Source organism: Colletotrichum higginsianum, chromosome 3, assembly GCF_001672515.1.
Source record: "Colletotrichum higginsianum IMI 349063 chromosome 3, whole genome shotgun sequence".
Taxonomy (NCBI): Eukaryota; Fungi; Ascomycota; class Sordariomycetes; order Glomerellales; family Glomerellaceae; genus Colletotrichum; species Colletotrichum higginsianum.
The window spans coordinates 5,466,334-5,486,377 of NC_030956.1; the positions used below are offsets into that span (position 1 = coordinate 5,466,334).

At 56.2% G+C, this 20,044-nt stretch overlaps 8 protein-coding genes across 8 annotated transcripts; 6 read left to right on the plus strand and 2 right to left on the minus strand.

Annotated features, from left to right (window-relative positions):
* Positions 1-630: 630 nt before the first annotated feature.
* Positions 631-1,633, plus strand: CH63R_05193 (LPXTG-domain-containing protein; the record flags this gene model as incomplete). Its single annotated transcript, XM_018300168.1, has 2 exons — positions 631-1,109; positions 1,177-1,633. The coding sequence occupies 2 exons, from the start codon at positions 631-633 to the stop codon at positions 1,631-1,633; spliced, it is 936 nt and encodes a 311-aa protein (XP_018161414.1).
* Positions 1,634-2,219: 586 nt separating this feature from the next.
* Positions 2,220-3,336, plus strand: CH63R_05194 (Glutamine amidotransferase class-II; the record flags this gene model as incomplete). The annotated part of the gene is made up of 2 exons (XM_018300169.1): positions 2,220-2,307; positions 2,363-3,336. 2 exons carry the CDS (start codon positions 2,220-2,222, stop codon positions 3,334-3,336), a joined length of 1,062 nt encoding a protein of 353 aa, XP_018161415.1.
* A 1,315-nt stretch (positions 3,337-4,651) lies between these two features.
* Positions 4,652-4,960, plus strand: CH63R_05195 (uncharacterized protein; the record flags this gene model as incomplete). The annotated part of the gene is made up of 1 exon (XM_018300170.1): positions 4,652-4,960. One exon carries the CDS (start codon positions 4,652-4,654, stop codon positions 4,958-4,960), a length of 309 nt encoding a protein of 102 aa, XP_018161416.1.
* A 2,267-nt stretch (positions 4,961-7,227) lies between these two features.
* CH63R_05196 (Glycoside hydrolase family 5 protein) lies at positions 7,228-8,488 on the plus strand (the record flags this gene model as incomplete). The annotated part of the gene is made up of 3 exons (XM_018300171.1): positions 7,228-7,411; positions 7,493-7,857; positions 7,949-8,488. 3 exons carry the CDS (start codon positions 7,228-7,230, stop codon positions 8,486-8,488), a joined length of 1,089 nt encoding a protein of 362 aa, XP_018161417.1.
* Positions 8,489-10,537: 2,049 nt separating this feature from the next.
* CH63R_05197 (Integral membrane protein) lies at positions 10,538-12,048 on the plus strand (the record flags this gene model as incomplete). Its single annotated transcript, XM_018300172.1, has 6 exons — positions 10,538-10,702; positions 10,879-11,251; positions 11,314-11,431; positions 11,488-11,552; positions 11,611-11,641; positions 11,712-12,048. The coding sequence occupies 6 exons, from the start codon at positions 10,538-10,540 to the stop codon at positions 12,046-12,048; spliced, it is 1,089 nt and encodes a 362-aa protein (XP_018161418.1).
* A 303-nt stretch (positions 12,049-12,351) lies between these two features.
* CH63R_05198 (uncharacterized protein) lies at positions 12,352-14,334 on the minus strand (the record flags this gene model as incomplete). Its single annotated transcript, XM_018300173.1, has 1 exon — positions 12,352-14,334. One exon carries the CDS (start codon positions 14,332-14,334, stop codon positions 12,352-12,354), a length of 1,983 nt encoding a protein of 660 aa, XP_018161419.1.
* A 1,623-nt stretch (positions 14,335-15,957) lies between these two features.
* CH63R_05199 (Pre-mRNA polyadenylation factor FIP1) lies at positions 15,958-17,228 on the minus strand (the record flags this gene model as incomplete). Its single annotated transcript, XM_018300174.1, has 4 exons — positions 15,958-16,502; positions 16,570-16,814; positions 16,891-16,943; positions 17,034-17,228. The coding sequence occupies 4 exons, from the start codon at positions 17,226-17,228 to the stop codon at positions 15,958-15,960; spliced, it is 1,038 nt and encodes a 345-aa protein (XP_018161420.1).
* A 657-nt stretch (positions 17,229-17,885) lies between these two features.
* CH63R_05200 (Nucleoporin NUP49/NSP49) lies at positions 17,886-19,369 on the plus strand (the record flags this gene model as incomplete). The annotated part of the gene is made up of 3 exons (XM_018300175.1): positions 17,886-17,953; positions 18,040-18,543; positions 18,598-19,369. The coding sequence occupies 3 exons, from the start codon at positions 17,886-17,888 to the stop codon at positions 19,367-19,369; spliced, it is 1,344 nt and encodes a 447-aa protein (XP_018161421.1).
* Between the last annotated feature and the right edge of the window lie 675 nt (positions 19,370-20,044).

The window sequence follows — 20,044 nt, forward strand, 5'->3', positions numbered from 1 at the left end:
TTCGGCTGACTGACGCCTCTTTGTCCGCATACTTGCACAGCCCACGTGCTCAACCCATCGCGAGCGGGTGCACCAGCGCGACGCGAAGCCTCGCAACAGGCGGTGTCCGTCGTCAGCTGGACGACCTGCACAACTCTACTCTGGGTGACAGCCGCCCGTTTTCGCGGCGTGCAGGAAACACGGGAAGGAAAAGGAAAGTAAGGGGACTTTTTTTCCCCAAGACGCCAAGTCAAAATTAATAGCACCCCCCTGCTCGTGTGCGGCACAGCGGTTGGCGGCCTAACGAGATACAGCTCCCAACGCCCATATGACATGGGCCCCTTTGCCCGGCTTGTGCCTACGTGCCGCTACGCCAAGTAGATGCTTGACTGAACTTGGGGGAAGCTCTCCAGTTCTGGCCGGCTCCGCCACCGTTGTCCACGTAGCGCGCCGAGACCGATGGACCCCACGAGAGGAAGGGGAGAGCTTCATGCTTAATGCTGTAGCTTAAAGGGACGTCATATCTCTTTGGCTTCTCGCTGTGATCCTCCCTCACAGTCACATACGCACACACAATCTCTCTCTCTCTATCTCTCTTGCAGGTGTATTCCCATCAAATTCAAAGCTCATTCATCCGTCCGGCTGTCCGTCATGCCTAGCGTCACGACCTTGTCGCAATATGCCATCTCCAACATCGGCCCGCTGACGACCGTGTTCACGGCACCGCCTGCGTGCGCCACTAAGAGCAAGGACTTCGTTCTGGGCGTCAAATATCCCGATAGCCACCAAAACCCCGAGCCTAGGTGGGCGCAGAGCTGCAGCTTCGCCTCTCTCGGCGAGTGCTACCCCTCTGGCAAAGCCTTGGATGACGCCTGGACGACCCTGGAGGGCGAGAACGGCTTCACCGACGCCGGAAAAATGGCGTACTTTTCCCCGGCCAGCCAATGTCCCGAGGGTCATGTCACGGTAGGCGTGGCCGCCAAGAACGACGCTGGCCAGATCAGCTCCTCCGGCGTCTTCGTCCCGCCCGTCACGGATTGGCCCGGAGGATATCTCCCTTTCAACCCTCATCTCAACGTCTTCATGGAGGCGCTCGACAACGGCGAGACGGCGGTTGTATGTTGTCCTGAGTGAGTTTCTCGAACCCCAATTTTGTCTCGAGTGAGTTGGCCGCTTACGTAGAGATGCCTGCTCTAGGGGTTACGAGTCGTCGCCCGGTGGCGGCGGATGCTATTCCGAAGTGCCGCTCAGCTCGTACGGAGAACTGTCGGTATGTGAGGGTAGGGGAAGGGGCCGTGAAGCCTTCACCTGGGTGAATGCGACCTTCTCATACAACAACACCATCCATACGGGGGCGGTCATCTCTTACACCGCCACAAGCCTCCCAAAACAAACGTACACTACGTCGACGCTCGAGGATATGGGGACAGACGCTAGGACCGTGGCTTGGGTGGTGGGAGCCGAGGTTACTATGGTTCATAGGCCGGCCGACGCAGCTACTGGTGACGGTAGTGGTGCCGCGGGTCCGACTGAGACGGCGACGAGCGCGGCTCAAGGGTGGAGAATGACGACTTCCGGCGGTGGTGTGGGCGTTCTGGCCACCGCGTGGGCGTTGGCGGCGCTGGTGGGGGTGACGCTTGTCGTGCCTTGGTAGTTTGGGTGATGGCTTGAGTGAGATGCTGGAACGGATGGGGTGGGCGTTGGAATTACTTGCAGAAGACAAAGCACGCGAAGCCATATTCGGACAACAGCATTCAATCCCCCACAAGAGAATGGTGATAATAAGCATTTACCCCCATATCATACCAAGGTGCTACTTGGGATGTTTCCGCCAATGCCTACGAACCTCCAGTCATGTGGCCATGGCCTCACTTTCTTCGACGTTGCTGTCATCTCGACATGCGTGGTCCAATTGTACCACGGACCAGGCGGCATCAGAAGCGCCACGAGCCGAGACAGAGGCGGCGTATTCATGGAGGGAGCCATTAGAACTCTAACCTCTAACGGTCGTGACGTCAGCTCCAGTGCTCAACGTCGTGGCGGCATGTGCTTCGGACTACAGCCTCGACACGAGCACGTACAACCGAGCGCGACTATTAGTCACCCTCCCAGGACTTCTGCCAGCAGGATCATCCATCCATTCGCTGCTACCTCAATCCGTTGATTCGTGAACCGGATTCTGGTTTGAAGCTTCTTCTTCCATTCCTCTTCATCATCGGCCGTCAAATTCACCACAGGCAATGTGTCGTTGGTTTGCATATCTGGGCGACGAGCCCCAGCTTCTCGAAGATCTGATCATCCGACCGCGCCACGCCATAGTGAAGCAAGGTGAGCGTAACGCCACCGCGGACAATATGTTGAAGGTTGATACTGAAGACGATAGTCGATGAGCATTTCCTCCCGGCCGGACATGCAAAAGCGCGACCGTTTCTGGGCGAGCTCCAAGTCGCTCCATTGTCGGCCAACGATGCCGGCTCACCGAATCCATTGACCAACATGGACGGGTTCGGGGTCGCGTGGTTCACGTCGTCCGAGTGCGATTTCAACCCATACACGGATTTCAAGTGGCCCGAGTCACTTCGGCCAGTCACTTACAAGAACATCCGGCCGCCGCTGAACGACTTGGTGCTCAAGAGCATCGTCCGGGGAACTAGTAGCAATGCTGTCCTCGCACATATTCGCGCGGCCCCAGGGTTGACTCCCGTAGTCGAGACCAACTGCCATCCGTTTGTCTTTGGCCGCCACCTGTTCGCGCACAACGGCATCCTTGGATCGTTTCCACGGATTCGGACAGCCATCTTGCAGTATCTGCCGCTGAGGTACCAGCAGGCCATTGTGGGAACAACCGATGCTGAGCACATTGCGGCCGTGTACTTTTTCATCCTGTGCGGCAAAGACGGGAACTGGGAGACCATGTATGACGCCGGAGAGATGGCGGCAGCGATGAGGGAGACGATCGTCATGCTGGAAAAGATGCAGACCGAGTTTGGGCCGGTGGAGCGGGAATTCAACACATTGAATCTCGTAGCCATGTCCGGCAGCACGTTGGTGGCGGTGCGATACGGCAGTCCGAAGGGTCTTGAGCCGCCGAGCCTGTACTACTCGACCACGGCCGGGGCGACGCTCAACCGCAAGTACAAGGGGTTTCCGAGCGACATGGGCGACGGCGAGGACGGCGGGGACGGCGGGGACGGCGATTCTGACGATGACGGACGCCTGGAGAAGTCGGGCCACGGAGAGCATGTGGTGGTGGCCAGTGAGCCGAGCACCTTCAACCAGGGCGAATGGGAGCTGGTCGAGCCTTCGCAGATGGTGGTGGCGGACATTGGGGTCGGTGTTTACGTCGAACACCTGTAGAAAGCAAATGCCAGGATGGAAAATTGGGCCAAGAAAAGGCAGGGAATGGGAAGCAAGCCAGCGGACGGCACAGCAACGACATGTTTCGTATACAGCTCTTTGTCCAGGGCCGCAGCGCAGACGCAGACGCAGATGCAGGCCGCATCCGACGGTCGACCTGCAGGCTTCTTTTTCTAGTTCAGATCGCCCTTTTCACACCGTTCCGCTCCCTATAGCTGATTTTCAGGCTTTGAGAAAACATGTCAGCTTGAATCTGTCTGTATGTACCAAACCATGTGATGCCACGAAAAGGAGCGAGGCTCAGCTCGGCGCATTTTTTTAAGTAGCCAAGCCGGGTCTTGGGGGCCACAGTGGCGGCGACTGCATCTGCGTCTGCGTCTGCGTCTCTCGGCTTCTGTCCATGGGCGCACCCGAGGGGCGAAGACGTGCTGTGACTAGGATGGCAGCATTGACCGGGATATCGTCCTATTACAATGGGGTTGAATGACTGGATCCTCGGCTGTGGCTTTGTTTGCGTTGGTTCGCGTTGGGTGTGTGACTTTGCAAGCAGGGCTGTGGGAAGCAAACATTCTGGTCTCGGCCAGGCTGCCATACGGTCCTCTTCCTGTCGTGGAACATTTGTTGAAAGTAGAAGGGAAAGGAGGATGACGGATGTGATGCGAGGGAGACGGAATAGAACGAGAATGAGAATGGGAATGAGAAAGAGCTGACGGGAGAGCAAGTTGGAAGGAGAGGAAGACGCCGAGAGGGAAACGAGATGAAAGGGGAAACTGGATGCATATCAGCTGTTGGTTGGTTGCGGAAGGGGAAAGAGGGAAAGGAAAAGGGAAAGAAAGGAAGACGCAAGTCGAGGTTCGTCCTTCCCCCTCGCGGTCTTGCCCTTTTTGCCATTTGCTGCCGCTGCAGTTGCCGTTGCCGTTCCCGTTCCTATTACTGCTGCTGTTGCTGTTGCTGTTGCTTCCTTCCACCCGCATCCTCGCATCTTTCCTTTTCCCTCCGGCTGGCCTCTTCCCTCCTCTCCCCGCTCCACCATCACCATCTTTCTTTCCTTCCACCACACCAGCCAATAGTTTACCTCGTCCTTGATCTTCTTCTTCTTCTAGTTCTCCGGTCTCTCCAAACTCAAGCAGTCAGAGTCGCCACCTTTCTATTGCATCCTAGTCGACGACCAACTACGGGCTGTGGGTGTTGGGCCCTTGTCGTAATCTATCGCCCGACATCAGCGTATGCATTCGTTCTATCACACGTCAAAGTCGACCTCACCTCATCAGTCATTCGCCATAATCAAACCAGACGACATTCTCCAGGCTTCACCATGTTCTTCTTCTACTCTCTTCTTGTTGCCATCCTAGCCTCTCTGCTCGATCTCACGGCCGCCGCCGACAATTACGATCAATGCTACTTCGGTGCCGGCTATGTCGGCCCCCAGTCCCTGCTTCCCTGTCTGCCTGCCAACGACACCGAGAACGGCTATAGCTGGTGTTGCATGGCCGGTCAGAACTGCGTCAACCAGGCCTGTTACGATGCAAAGAGCGGCATGACGTACCAGTATGGCTGCAACGACCCCACGTACAAGGACAAGAACTGTCCCATTAAAGGTGGCCTTGATAGAGGTAGCGACTAACCCATGCTGTAAAGCCGTGATCTTGTCACTAACACGTCTTGACAGCCAAGTCCCCATGGATTGGTCTTGTCCAATGTTCAAACGCAAACGAAGGCCAGCTCAAGTACTGGGCCTGCAACCATCCCGACACCTGTGGCGATAACTGCCCGACCGAGCCTGACCGGCCTCAAGTGACCCAATCCGTCTGGCCTTGGGACATACAACCCCTGCCCCCTCTAAACGATTGCAACGACTTGGGCAAGAGAGTTCTCGCCATGTATGCCCCCACCAGCCTGGGATCGACTGGCAGAGTTCCCTCGACTTACAAGACACCCCGAGACAAACCAAGTCCGACGAGACCACCCGTACGCAGCAGCGACGCCATCACCACCTCCGTTTCCTTCACCATGTCCGCCTCGGAAATCGGAAGCAGCACCGCCGCCCCTGCATCTTCTTTTACCTCCGCCGCCACCATTACCCCGGGGGTGACTTCTTCCTCCCTGAGCAAAGGTGCCATCACCGGAATCGCCATCTCTTCAACCGCTGTCGTTTTGTCCGTTGTCTTTGCCGCAATGATCCTGCTCCGACGTCGTCGCGCTCGTCAACACGGAGACTCTTCTCCGATTGCTGATAACCATGATCAGAAAGCAGCTGGCCCCGCGGAACTACCAGATGAGAAGCACAATCTCATGCATCCGATGTCGCCATCAACACTGACAGATGGTGGCCTCAAGCGGCCAGCCTCGGAACTGACCTTTAGTGCCGTTTCTCCTAGTCCTATAAGCACTCCGAGAACACCAGCCTCTCCATACTGCGCACCGGCGCCCTACGCGACACATGCCGAGTTACATGACGAACCGAGGGTCATACACGAGATGCCAGCCATTAACGAGCGGGCGGAGATGCCGTGAGGAGGATGGAGTGGGATGACTGCCGATTATGCTGCACAAAAGGGCTAACAGATCATGCTTCGATTTAATTTACAAGGTTAGCTAAATTTGGCTACGATCTCTATCCAATCCTTTATGAAATTATCGTATCTTTGAGTTGCCTTGAAGTCGCCCATTTCTCTGTCTTACTAAGTTTTGGCCCACGCGCGAGTTTTGTGACACAAAAACATCTGCACAAAAGGCATAGTAAGGTGTCAAAGAATGGCGCTGGACTTGGAAGTCGATCCTCAGTTTCATTCCCCTCCCTTGCGGCTAGAACATCAACATTAGGCAACGAGAAGTGTCAGTGTGACCTTGTCTCTTGGTGGTCGTGTGGATCCCGCAAGGGGGGTTGAGTAGCCAAGTCGGTGGTTTATAAACTCGACCAATGAGCTCTTAGCTGTCGTAGTCTAGACTCACCAGGGATTTTTACAATTGCCAAAGAGCATCCCCATTCACTTGGAGAACACCGTGTGAAGGCGGAAGTCGCCCGAGAGAAGAGAAGAGCCCCCGGGGTTGACGATAGCTTTTCGATGCGAGTTGCTTTTACTCCAAGGCTAAAGAGTGCCTGAGACGCACTATAGAATGAATTGTCGCGGAGCGAGTTTCCCAATATTACATGGCTTTCGCTCGAAACCCCGTGCTGTTTCTCCTTGACAACAACCATTAGCCTTTCTCCCGCGACAGGCAATAAGTGACAACGGCAACACATAATTCCCGAACTATCCGACATCCTAGTTATCGACAGACAAACCAGTCTAATAGGGGAAGGTGGTAGAAGCCTAACAGCATGACAGAAATTGTAGGAGGTCGGTATGCTTTCAAATCTAAAGCGATGCTCGTCCCAGACTCCCTTACTAACCCCAAATCAGCCCCAAGTCCCAGTCCATTCTTCCACTTCACCGCTGTCCTAAGCCCCACGGAACTATACATTGCCGACTTGGTTTCCCGGTTCTTTAGAATGTTCACTGCTGACTTCGGGCCAAGCGGCTTGGTAAATCTAACTCTTGCTTCTTCTTCGTGGCGGAGTACATAATGTGACCGCACGCGGGCTCTGCAACTTCCGCCGCAGGCTATACAGTGTTTTCTTCAACATGTATGCTTCCAAACCCCTCGATACAACCAACCCATATGGGCTGGCCCGGAGTTTGATTGAAACACGCAGATCATCTCGGTGTGACCTGCCGTCTTAGATACATCCCCTGCAGTGAGCGACGACCTGTCGACATAACGGAAGCCGGTGAAACATAAAAGGGAGCTCGATTTCTTCCATATCTTTTGATTCTTGGTCTTCTACATCTTGTTTTCATTGTTCTCTGTGACAGGTACTTCCTATCATCTTAAACGAATCCGCCTACCATGAAGCTCTTAGGCGCCCTTCCAGTCTTTCTCCAACTGGCGCTGTCTGTGACTTGCCTCGCTGCCAAGTCATTTTCAGCGTCAAACCTGTATTATGCTGCTGGTTTGAACAACCAACAGCAAGCCTTTCTCTTGGAGGGTCTCCAAAGCGCTGGCGTCAAGGTCTTGCGTGTTTGGCTTGATGGTAACAACTACTTCCCAGCGCCCTTTCTCTTACCCATTCGCCGCAAGCGTCTCCGATGCTAACCGTTGTTTTGCAATACAGGCCAGTCTGGCAACGAAAAGGGCACCCCATTCGAGGCTTACAACGGCCTCCAAGGCGATGGGCCCGACGCCTGGGACGACACCGTGCTGAACAAGCTTGACAACTTCATGGCCAGAGCCCACGGTTACGGAATCAAGCTCCTGATCTCGATCCACAGCTACAACGCGCTCGACCTGAACCGCGACTTCTACGGCAAGTGGTACGGCACTGGCGATTTCTACACCAACAACGACGCCATCCGGTACTTCAAGACCCGCATCGCCCATGTCCTCGCGCACGTCAACCCCAACAACGGCAAGACCTGGGCGCAGAGCTCCGAGTACATCTTTGCGTTCGAGGCCCAGAACGAGGCCATGCATCCCCAGGTACGTGCGAGCAATCTCCCCGCCAACGTGCTCTCTCCCTCACCCCCGCGATGGTACTGGCTGGCAAAACTCACTCACAACCAAACCCCAGGGAAACCCAGCGGCCTTGGCCTCGTGGCAATGCACCATGGCCCAGTCCATCAAGGACAACCTCAAGGGGAACACGGGCATCCTGGTCACGACCGGGGGCGGGGCCTACCTCGACAACTCCCTCCTCGACCCCTACTTCAGCTGCAGCGCCCTCGACGTCCTCGCGATCCACGCGTACGGCGTCAACGACTTCGCCACGTCGCGGCTTCTGCCGTACGTCGCCCGGGCCCGGAACGCCGGCAAGAAGCTCATCATGCAGGAGTGGGGCGCCTGCTACACCAACGCGCCGAACCACGACTGCAGGGGCGGCAGCCCGCTCGGCGCCGGGACGAGGGACGCCAACATCCGCAACTGGGCCGCCAGCATTGACGCCGCCGGCATCCCGTGGTTCTACTGGCAGATCCTGCCGAACCCGAACCCGCACCACGAGTGGGACTACGAGGTCGGGATCAACGACGTCAACTGGCAGGCCCTCAAGGCCGCGGGTCTTGCTGCCGGCCGGGCCGAGTCCCAGTTCGACTTTGATCGCTGGCTCCTTTGAGGAAGAAGGAAAGGGTTACGGGCTGGATGGCGGCTGCACCACTTTACCATTCACGCGAAGTAGCAGCTCCGGATTATTAAGCATGTATGTTACACTGTACTCTGTACCATGACTTGATATAGTGCTATGGAGTGTGAAGGTGGGTTCTTCTCCTCGGGCAATACCCGTTTCGGACGTAGCAGGAGGTGGAGGGCTCTGTGTGTACCCAACTTGCGGAGTTACCGGCATAAGGATGGGTTAAATTACTGATTGCCCACAAAATCCAATATCTGGTGGGCTTGTAGTACCCAAGAAAACCACCTCGTGCCTCGTGGCTCTCCAGTCCGTCTTGGGCCGTCCAGTCTCTCTCAACCTTAAATAGGCATTCCGAATCCACTCTCCAAAACCTGACTCTGGGACGTTCTAGCATGCCAAGAAGAGATAAATTGTGAATGGCTCTCGCCTCTAAGCCCCTCGTAGAAGTGGCGGCCTCTTCGAATAGCGGCGCCGCCAAGATTGATGGCGGATCAGGGAACTCCGCCCCTCTGCAAAGTCAAGAGATGAACAGCAAACCCGCCTGGTGTCTCTCGAGGATCTCCGTATGGTTGACATATGGGAGTCGACCTGAGGGGGGGGACTCCGTGGATATCAACGGTCTGGTGTGCGGAGCAACTGGTCTCTGTAAAATACTTCCGACTCGACATTTGTCATAGGATATACCAGGTGCACTGCGATTGTGGTTCCGCTATTGCGACAACATCCATGCAGGTTTCTCTCTGCGTGTGAGGGGGGGGAGGGGGGAGCTCCCTTGAAACCGGATGACGATGAGCAGACGGGAACTCTGGGGGAAGACCAAATCCGGAAGGTCGTTCGTTATGAAAAGGCTGGTGCTTATAAGCCATACCAGCGCCGGCGCCAATAGCGCTTCGCTACGCGCCGCGAACATGTCGTCCTGACTCGAGTCGATAAGCATGGCAGGAAAAACGGGGCGTGTTCTGACGTCAACCAGGTGACAGGAGATCCTTCTGCTGAAGATAGTGGAGCAATATAAGGTTGGCGTCACAAGGGACAACTTCCCTGCGGAGGCTCTCGTTCTCGGTACGAATCTTGACTGATTCTCCCAGGTCTATCAATGGCTACCTACATCCGCCTCTCGCCCACGGCCCATCTCCCCCTCCGGCACGGAATCCGTGGAGGTGGTGAGGGGGCCTGTAGCGTGTGCCTCAACGTTGCATTCTCGAGGTCCACATTCCACGCTTCTTGTCCTCAGCTGTCCTCGGGGGCGAGGTTTGGCTAGGAGCTGAAGCCGGGGTCTTCACGCTGGTGTCAGCTTCATCTCTAGCAAACTCGCCTTGCATAGCCGAGGCAAAATGTGACAGACAGGCAAGTCTCCCTATATCATGATCTTAATAAAGGGTACACGGCTTTGGGAAGGTTAGGCGTTGGGCCACGTGGGGTGGGGAGAACGAACGGTCTTCGGGATCCGTTACGAAAGCGAGGGCAATAGAAAGCATATTGTGGCTTAACTCCGGCGCATGGAATTGAGTATCGACGGTTCATTATCTATCAAGAGTCGTTCATGCGGGCTCCCCTCTCTCTCCTCTCCCCCCCCTCCCCCCGGAGACAGCGAACAAAGCGCGATGCTTGAATCATAAACGTGGTAGACGACCCCTGCGTCGACGCCAAATCAGGACATCGTCGGCGGGGATCGCAACGCAGGAACCGCACCAGATGCGACCCTAAACTTGGACGCATCTCGAGTCATCTCTCTGCTTTCGTGCGACTCCTCCATGCACGGATTCGTCGCGGATCAATCTATTTGACTTTCCTCAGCTTCTCTTTGGTCTAACTTGCTGGTGTCCACCCAAGCATGACACAGGACAGGTTGCCCCCAAGGGCTGGCGGACCGTCCCTAAAGTATCCCGAATTGGCATCTTAGATCAACTCTATTCGTTTTGCTCGGACCAGTTCGTCCCTTCTTTCTCTCTTCAATTTTTTGTCTTTTCTCCATCGGTTGTGGGTTGCTCCTTTTGTCGTCAGTGCGCCCATCTTCGAACTTGGTAGTTGACGATGTCTTCGTCGGCTCGGGACGCCGAGAACAGAGGGCCGCAGGCCCTGACAGTCGTCATATGTGTGTCTGTCGTAAGCACGCTCTTCACGGCGGCGCGTCTTTACACCAGAGGGAGGATTATGGGGAAAATCCGTTTGGATGACTACTTGATTGTCGCATCCGTGGTAAGTCCTCCATCAACCATACACAGAACATGCTGCAAAGGAGGAACCCCGTTTTGTTGCCTATTCCCCGGTCTAGGGACGATACCAAGGATACCAAGAAAACCAAGGCATCGGGGCCGATGACATTTGGTGGTACCGAGTGGGTAAGCGTTAGAGAGTCTACTAACACGTCCCAGGTCTGCGGTTGGATGAACGTAGGAACTCTCGCCGTCGCCGTATCGCACGGATACGGACGCCACGTCGACACGCTTTCCCCCGAGCAGAAGTCCAAAGCCATCCTCTGGAGTCTCGCCGGCTACCCCCCAGGCCTCCTGTCGTTCGGCCTGCCGAAGCCCGCCGTTGTCGTCCTGCTCACGCGAATCCTCAACCCCAGCAAGTGGCACAAGAGGTTTCTGTGGACCGTGGCGACCTTGTGCGTGGCCAACTTGTTTGGATTCATGGCCATCATCTTCGGCCAGTGCCAACCCGCACGCTTGCAGTGGGACTCGTCGGTCACGGGGACATGTTGGAGCAAATGGGTCCTTGTGTCTTATGCCACGTATTCTGGGGGTGAGTCCGTACCTTGACTGTCGACGGAGAGTCGGAGACTGTCGTCTAACTGATGAACCTAGCTTTTTGCGTGTTTGCCGATGTCTATCTCTCAATCTATCCCGCCGTAGTCCTTTCGAAACTACAGATGGACATTCGGAAGAAGGTGGCGTTGAGCGTTGCCCTCGGTTTCGGATCCATGTAAGTGACTTCTGCTCATTTGTGTCGTTGTGGTGTTCTTTCTAACAATCTAATAGCTCGTCAATCATTGTCATCTATAAATGCACCAGACTGTACAAGATGGCTAGCCCAGACTCTACATGTAAGGGATCTATCTCTCTTTGGGAGGGGATGTTCCCAGACTAACATACCTCCCCCAGATGAAGCAGTTGAGCTAGTAATTTGGACTATGTAAGACCTCCAAGCCCCTTCCTCCGCGTCTTGGGAGTAGACAGTCAACTGACATTGTGACCCAAACCAGTGTCGAAGGCAGCATCATCATCGTTGCGTCCTGCGTCCCCATCCTCCAGCCCCTCGCCGAGCTCGTCTTTGGCAAACGCATCTTCTCTTCCGGCAGTCGCAGGTATACCTACCAAAACTCCCGGTCCGGTCTGAGTGACAGGGCGAGGGCGGGCATACGACCCCATGCCAAGAAGTACCAGAAGGAAGGGTATGAGACGGATAGTTTCAACAGCGTGGCCAAGACAACCGTCATTGGCAGATCAAGCCAGGAAAGCATTTTGGAGCAGCATGACGCCGAGGGGAAGATTGTTAGGACCGACGCGTTCACCGTCACCGTTGAGCGCCACAAAGCTTGACTCAGGTCGGCAAAGCCGTGCATTCGACAATAGTGTATCAGAGAGTGCTTCAGCCGAAGCCAATCCTTCTACCTCGCTCCTTGTCAGGTTTTTAATGTATTTGTCTCCAGAGTTGCCATTCGTTCAGACATGCCATCCTGAGAGATCAAGAACTCACTCCAACGGCGGTCTCGAATAAGGTCATCGACCAGGGAGAGACTGCTCCATCAGCTAGAAAGCCTCCGACACAAAATTCTTGAGGCACTCGCATCTCATCCATCATACTTTTCCGATAATGCCCAACAATCAATGCTCTAACTAGGGCTAGACCGAGTTACGCCGCCTCGCGGTCATCACACGTGTCAACCAACATCCCACCTGACCCCCGCTACCATTACCGAGACCATCCAGAGAGAACCCGTCACCCTCGGGACAGACGGCTTCGTCGTCATCAGACGAATCGAAGGCATCGATCCATTCGTGCCGCAAAATGTCTCGCTCCGCGACAGCGAACCCATCCATATCTCTCATCCAGGTGAAAAGGCTCCTTGTAACGCCCTCGGACAGGTCCACTTCTCGGTCCAACCAGGCGTAGTCGATTTCGACCGGAACGTCTTCTGCAACCCGCCCGTCATCGATTGCGGGGCCCCTGGGTGCGAGAGATGAATGCCCAGCGGTTTGTACTTGCTTCTTGCCGCCAATGCAGTTCCATGTGATTGATGAGAACTGAAGACGATGCTGGCCTGGGCAGTGTGCATGAAGCTGGACACCTAGGTCGGTATCCTGGATAGCGGTGTGCCCTAGGGGCGGGTAGGGATACATGGGCGGATTTTCTCTAGGCGGTTCTTGGGCCAGGAGCATCAGCCGGCACTCGTCGGCTCGCGTGATGGAGCTCGAGTCGGGGTTGAGAGGGACCGTCGGCTCTTGGACAAAGGAGTGAAGAGTGCCGGTCCACGCCGCCTCGTGAAGGTCGATTCTGTTCAGGCCGAGGAGGCCGTGGGTGTTTCGTAGGAAAGCCTTGTGAGCTCCCGTGATGATGCCGCCCAACCAGAGATATGATATGTGGGGGCTGCGGTCAAAGAGCATGCGACCCAGGATAGTCAGGTTATCCGCCGCGCCATTCGACTTCAGGGCGGCCATGGTGCCCTGTAGCCATGCCCCGCAGGCGTTGGCTGGTATGCCGGGCTCGTAAAAAACGCTCCCCAGCATGGCCTTCATGCCTGTAGCGTTGGCGCTCAAGGTCAAGAGTCTGTCCAGTTGGTGTCGTAGGCGGGAGGGGTTGTGGGAGTCGCCCGCGCGACATGGGTTCTTGCGGGTGGCTGATGGGCTTGTCGAGTCGTCGGCGAGGGGGTCGTTGAAGTCGCCTGAGCCTTCCGGTGCTGCCTTTTCTGCCCGGCGACGAACGCAGGCTCCTCGAGGTGCGTGGAGCAGAACCGTTCTACGCTCGAAGTTTGCAAGGGGGAGGTGTAGGGCGGCAGCAAGGGCGGCACGGCTCTGTGTGTCGGCCCTGTGAAGTGTGGAGTAATCGTCGATGTACTGCAGCGCCGCTTCGAACGTCGCTGGCGGCGGAGACAAGTGAGTCGCTCCAAGAGGTTGAGGCCCAGTCAGGACGATGGTCATGTTGTTGTTGGCTTCTCGCGTGACGCTCCAAGGCGAAAGTCGCTGCCACCTCTCGTGTGGTATGGCCGCCTTCCAACCAGTTCCTGGTGCAAGGACGGCCGCCCACCATCGAGCCGCATCGCTAGTCAGGCTGCTCCCCAGCTCAACCGTCATGTATGGTTTGGGATCATCGGTCGCTTCGCCGGGCGTTTCTGGGTTGGCTGGAGCCCACGGCGCCTGGCTGGTGGTGTATTCCATCGGAGACGCCCTTCCAATCATGTCCGTCCATCGGGCGGATAATGCATACGCCCAAGCAAGGAACAAGACGACGGCATGTCCATCGTCTTTGCCGAACCATGCCAACGCCAATTCTGGGTCATCTGAAATGGCTGTCGACGTCGGCTTATTGACGGCAGCCGAGACCTGGAACGTCTGCTCGAATGCCGCTAGGTCACAATCTCCGGCCGAGATCCAACTGGACTTTGCCGTCACGATGCCGAATTCGTCCGCGTCTACGCCGACAGGGAAAACGGGGTGCTGGGGAAACAGGGGCCGATCCATGCGCAGACACATCGATGAAAGGGAGCACTCGGCCGCTGCTGCACCTTTCCATAGCGTGTACCAAACACGGTACCCGCGCTCGTAAAAAGCCTTGAATGTGTCATCAGTTGGACGAAGGGGATCTTCCATCTCTACTGAACCCGTCATGGTTGGAGATGGACGGTCCATGACCTGCGTGTAAGATGTAAACGGTTGTGGGGGACGGACGGTGGTGCAACTTTTGAAGCCGTCGGTTGTCAGTACTTCTCTTTCGTTCTGAGTGGTTCAGACGAGTTATACAGAAGACAGAGGCACGCCCCCTGTGGGGCGTATCTTGCGCTTCGCTGCACACAGGAGCCCCCTGAACGGGCTAGGTAGGTACCTAGGTAGTCTGGGGGTTAAGATTAGCATCAGCCTGTGGCCTAGCGCGCGGCTACTAAAAATAAGGTACCGCGGCCAACTGAGCGAGCGCCATTCATGCAAACGTACTCTGTACCTTGCGATGGTATTACAGTCTTTGCAAATTTGAATGACTAGAAGCCGCTTGCCAGCATGGCAAGGTACTACAACTAGCAGTACAAGCTACAAACACCATGATGAAACCCCTCCCTGAATGGAGTTGCTCTGGCTCACAGCCAGCTGTTCCATCTGTCTCGTAACATAGCTTCACAATCGAAGTATAAATACGTCTCCTGCTGTTACACAGATGTATGTTGTGTACCCAGCCCAAGCCTACCATTTCCTACCACTCCAGGTATTGTTATTTCCCTCCGAACTCCGCTGTAACACGTTACCCAGCAAGCGCTGACTAGCCACCAAGCTTGGCCAAGACACCCTTCAGCACTACCAGACATATACCCCAAGCCCTAGGAATGAAGTCTTCAACATCGAGAGGAGCCTGCAGTATTTGTGGCCACATGAATTCTTCTGATCAACAGGAACCTTGTATAGCTAGGGGCTGTCGGAAAAGGATCAAAGTGTGCGGTTCCACAATCCACTATGTGCCAACGGCAGAAAACCCGAATGTCGATGGCTGGGTTGTTTGTAGGCCTTGCCCAGACCATGGTCGAGAAGGGAGGAATGTGAACTACTCCAGCTGTCCCGTTATTGCAAAGGACAGCCAGGGCAACATTTACATTGCTCAAGAAGGGATAGAGATGGCGTGAATGCATCCACAAACCACAATCATTAAAAAGCCACTGCTGCCTACACTGTTTGTCAAACATGCAGTGATCAGCAGCAGCAACTTTTGTCTGTCTTTTGTAGCTGAGGGGCAATATTATTTATAATTAAATACCTTAAACAACAGTATTGGTGCGGCCTGATCCCTTCGGAGAGGGCTTGTACTGGAATAGAACAATAGTGATCTGCCACCATGACACACCTCATCAATCAGCCATCCCACTGATGCCAAGAGCTTGTCACGACAAGAGACTTCGGGAGGATGTCTCATGAAGATGCGACACCCGGGACTTCGTCGACGATGGAGCCGAATAGTGTAATGGCCAGTCGGGCAACAGTGCCCCAACACCACCATGCAATTATGGTGGCTATGATTCTGGGTGGCCACGACAAGACACGATCACGGTCCTCGGAGAGAAACGAACGCCAGAGTAACTGTGAGGGTATCTCTATGCCTGCTGGTGCCAGTTTTATGGCCCAAATCCGGAAACCCACAAAAGCAAACCACGTTGTGACCTGACCACCGAAATCCTCCAAACGCCGGGCCGGGCTGGGATCATAACCAGCGCATCATTGATAAGACACATGAGTGCAGAGTCCGTCGTGGGCTCACCACTGACGGCGTCCGCCACGGCCCCTACCGCCGAATCCGCCGCGGTTGCCGCCGCCGCCGCCGCCCATGCCTTGCTGGTCGTAGCCGCCGTACTGACCCTGGTTTCCGCCGAAGCCCTGGTTGAAGTTCTGGCCCTGGCCGCCCTGTCCGCCCGCGTTTCCTGCCTGGCCTTGCATGCCGCTGAACATGGCCGACATGGCTGAGGGGTCCATCTGGCTGGGGTCCATACCCTGACCCATCATCTGCTGCATCATGGCCTGCATCTCAGGGGGCATGCCGTCCATGCCACCACCCGCCATTCCGGGCATGCCTCCGCCCTGGGCGCCAGCGGCAGCGGGGTTCATGCCACCCATCATCATCATGCCAAAGTCCTCCATCATCTTCTTCTGACCGGCGGCGATAGCGTCGCCGCTGAACTCTCCGCGGACAGCCTCCTGCTTGGCGGCATAGAGAGCCCAAGTGAACTCGTCGAAGCCGTAGTTGAAGTAGTCGCTGATATCAGTACCGGGTTTGCGCCACGGCTTGTCGTTCTCGGTCAGATCTGGTCAAGGGTTAGCGATGCAACACGACACACGCCAAACCAGGGGAGGGGGAACGGCGTCTCGTACCCTCGTCGATGTTGACCGCGGTGATGGGCTTGCCAACGGGGGGGTAGTCGGGGTTCGCGTTGACGTCGATAGTCGACTTGGAAGCTGCAGCGGCAGCCTTGTCGGCACTGGGGACACCCAGAGGAAGGTCGGAGGGCGAGGCTCCCGCGGAGCCCTCCTCTTTCTTCAGAGGGGCGGCTTTGACTGTCATGTCGTTGGAAGCCGACCTTTGTGGGATGTTTCTGATGTCGCTGTAGCGTGATTGTCTGTTGTATGGGTAAGTCAGAAGGTGAAACTGGGAGTTTTGAAGAGTTGTTGGAGTAGAGGGAAGCTGCAACGTACGTGGGCGGTGCCGCCTTTGTGCCATCCTTACGCTCGGTGACGATCTCGATATCCTAGAACGCGCCAGAACTGTCAGTCACTTGTTGTGCGCAACTAGACAAAGGGTACAAAAGGACGATGGCGGGAGTTGGGAAGAACCGTACTGAGTCGTCCTCATCTTCATCCATGGCGCCGCCCTCGTCCTCCTCTTCGCCCTCCTCAAGCTCTTCCGACTTGGACTCTACTTTGGGCGAGGATTTGTTTTCAGGCGCTGCAGCTTCGGTTGCGGGACCTGTCGTGGAGGTCTCGACGGCGGGGTCCTCGTTGCCGTAAAAGTCATCGTCCTCGTCGATATCCATTGTGGGCTACGTGTGTGGCAATGTCGTCTATGGGAGGAGGAGGTGGTGGTGGTGATGGTGATGGTGATGCAACTTTCGCGAGTTGGTTCGCTTTCAAGAGTGCGGCTCCAGGTACGAATACAGGTGCAGCAGCAGCAGTTGCAGCGGTTCGAAGCTCTGTCTGCGGTTCCAGTTCACAGTCGCGACCAGGCGTCAGGAACGGTCGGCGGGGCCGGCAGCAAGCGGGAGCATTGACCAATCACCAGCAATGTGGACCAGGTTCGAAGCGGGTCTCGGCAAGCGGTGAAATAGATCCCCGACCGACCAATCAACAACAGTCGCAATCTTTTTTACAGGGGCAGTCGCAGCGGCAGGCGCAGACGCAGGCGCAGGCAGGCACACCGGGAAAAGAAGCTCTGCAAGCTGTAAGTAGTGGCCCGTGCGTCGGTGTGCAGTGGCTGCCGCCCAATTCTTTCGCGTTGACCGTGTAGCCAACAGCAGAAACAGCAGAAGCAGCAGCAGCAGCAGCAACCAAAATCAGCAAATCACCCACATCGCGACGATTCCCAACCGAGTCGTGCTGCATACAAGAGACAGCCCTCGAGGTCCATTTCGCCCGAGACCGATAGAACCCCACCGCCGCCGACCGACCTCGACGGACTCGAGCACGCATTTAGCATGTTTGGACGCTCAGCAAGCGCCACCGGCGGTGGTTTAAGCATCAACACCGGTGCCGCCAATGCTGGGTACGTTACACGCCGCTCTAGATCCCTTGCGTTTCTTCTGTCCTGTTTGTGACGGTCATATAGCTGACCGAGTCTCTGTTTCCCAGTGCTTCTACGTCCGCAGCAGGCGGCGGACTCTTTGGAAATGCGACGGCCTCGACACAGCCCGCTACGAGCGGCGGTCTCTTCGGCGGTACTCAGACGGGCGGAGGAGGACTTTTTGGCAACAAGCCATCAACACCAGCGACCGGCGGTCTCTTTGGCTCAGCTCAGCAACAGCAACAGCAGCCCCAGCAACAGCAAAGCGGAGGACTCTTTGGCTCGGCTCAGCCTCAGCAACAGCAACAGCAGGGCGGAGGACTCTTTGGTTCGGCCCAGCCTCAGCAACAACAGCCCCAGCAGCAGCAGAGCGGGGGTTTGTTTGGCGCATCCCAGCAGAAGCCGGCCACTGGTGGTCTCTTTGGTCAGAGTACGTCGCAGCCGCAACAGCAGCAGCAGCAGCAGCAGCCGTCTGGAGGACTTTTTGGCGGCGGAAACACACAGCCCCAGCAGAACCAAGGTACCGGCGGCGGGCTCTTTGGCCAGAGCCAGGCTAAGCCGGGTGGTCTCTTGTGAGTAAATCTTGTGGTACGTGGTCGCCCAACATGATGCTAACCCCCACGCAGCGGCCAGTCCCAAGCAGCCAACAGCTCGGCCCCCGGCCTGACAATGGGCCAATCGACAACTCAACAAACCGTCCCCGGCGTGCGGGTGGACATATCCAACATCAAAGGAACGACGCGGTTCAATGACCTCGAACAGTCAATCCAGTCCGAGATGGAGAACTGCGACATGATGATCCAGCGGTTCATGGCACACGCGTCAGAGATTCGGGGTTTCATGGCAGCCCACGGCGGTGACCTTGGCCAGCTTACGACGGACGTGAACTGGCTGCAGCGCAAGTACGAGGGCGTCAAGACGACACTGGACGAGGACATTGTCACGCTGGCGCACCTCAAGGACTTGGTTAAGTCGGACGCCGACATTGCCAAGATGGCGTTCGCCGGCGCCGATCAGCTCAAGCTGCCGGCGCACTACCACCAGACGTGGCTTACTAGGGGCGGCTCGGGGGGAAACACGACGAACGGCAGCCCGGACCGCAACGTCGAGGATGTGCTCACGCTCTTCTCGAACGAGGCGGACCGCCTTAAGGAACTGCACCAGTTCCAGGTGCAGAAGATCAAGGAGATGGAGCAGCACATGCCGGGCGTCGAGCACGGCCTTTACGAGCGCGTGCGGGCGCTGAGGGACCAGACGCAGGTGCCGGCCTTCAACATGGTGCTCGACCTGCTGGAGACGATCAAGATGATGGGCGACAAGATTTACGAGGCAGCGGGCGCCATTGTCGACGTGCGCGAGAAGCTCAGCCAGCTCCAGCGTCAGTACCCGACCAAATGAGCATGGCACGAAGCGCGGCGGGAATACCTAGTAATTGCCTAGGGCACTCGAAAGGATGAGACGGACTTGGTCGGTCTAGGGCGCGAGTCTGCAAGGAGCAAATGGCGTTTGGGATAGGCAAAAGAGTATATACCGGCAAAGAATTGGGAGTTGAAGCATCGCAACCGTTTGTCCTCGAACTGCCTAGCAACGGATCATGCCTCTCTGGCTTGGGACACGAACCCAGAGCCGGTGGGTATCTGGATGCGCACGACTTGAAGGTTTGAGCGGGATAGCATCAGCGCCATCATCGGCAAGAGATGGCTTCACGCACAAAGTCCCAGTGGCCCTCGTTTACTAGGCTATCGTACATGTTGGCGATGTGCGAGTTGTTGCTTTTGCATCCGAAGCACACAGTGGAGGTCGCCGAACCTCACTAACACTCGTCGAGGGCGGTCGTGGACGTTGGCACCCTGCCAGCTGTGAAACATGGATAGTTGGTCGATAGTACGAGTACGTAGTTAGAGCGAGGTGGCAAGAGGCCGTTGATACCCAAATGCCAGAAGACCAACGGATGAAGAGATGATAACGCAGCCGCTCTCCTCTCAGCAGGATAGGGACAAGAGAGACAGGTGCCAAGACTGAAGTGAAATGTGTGTTTTGTTTGTTTGTATCTACCTCGCAAGGAGGTAATCG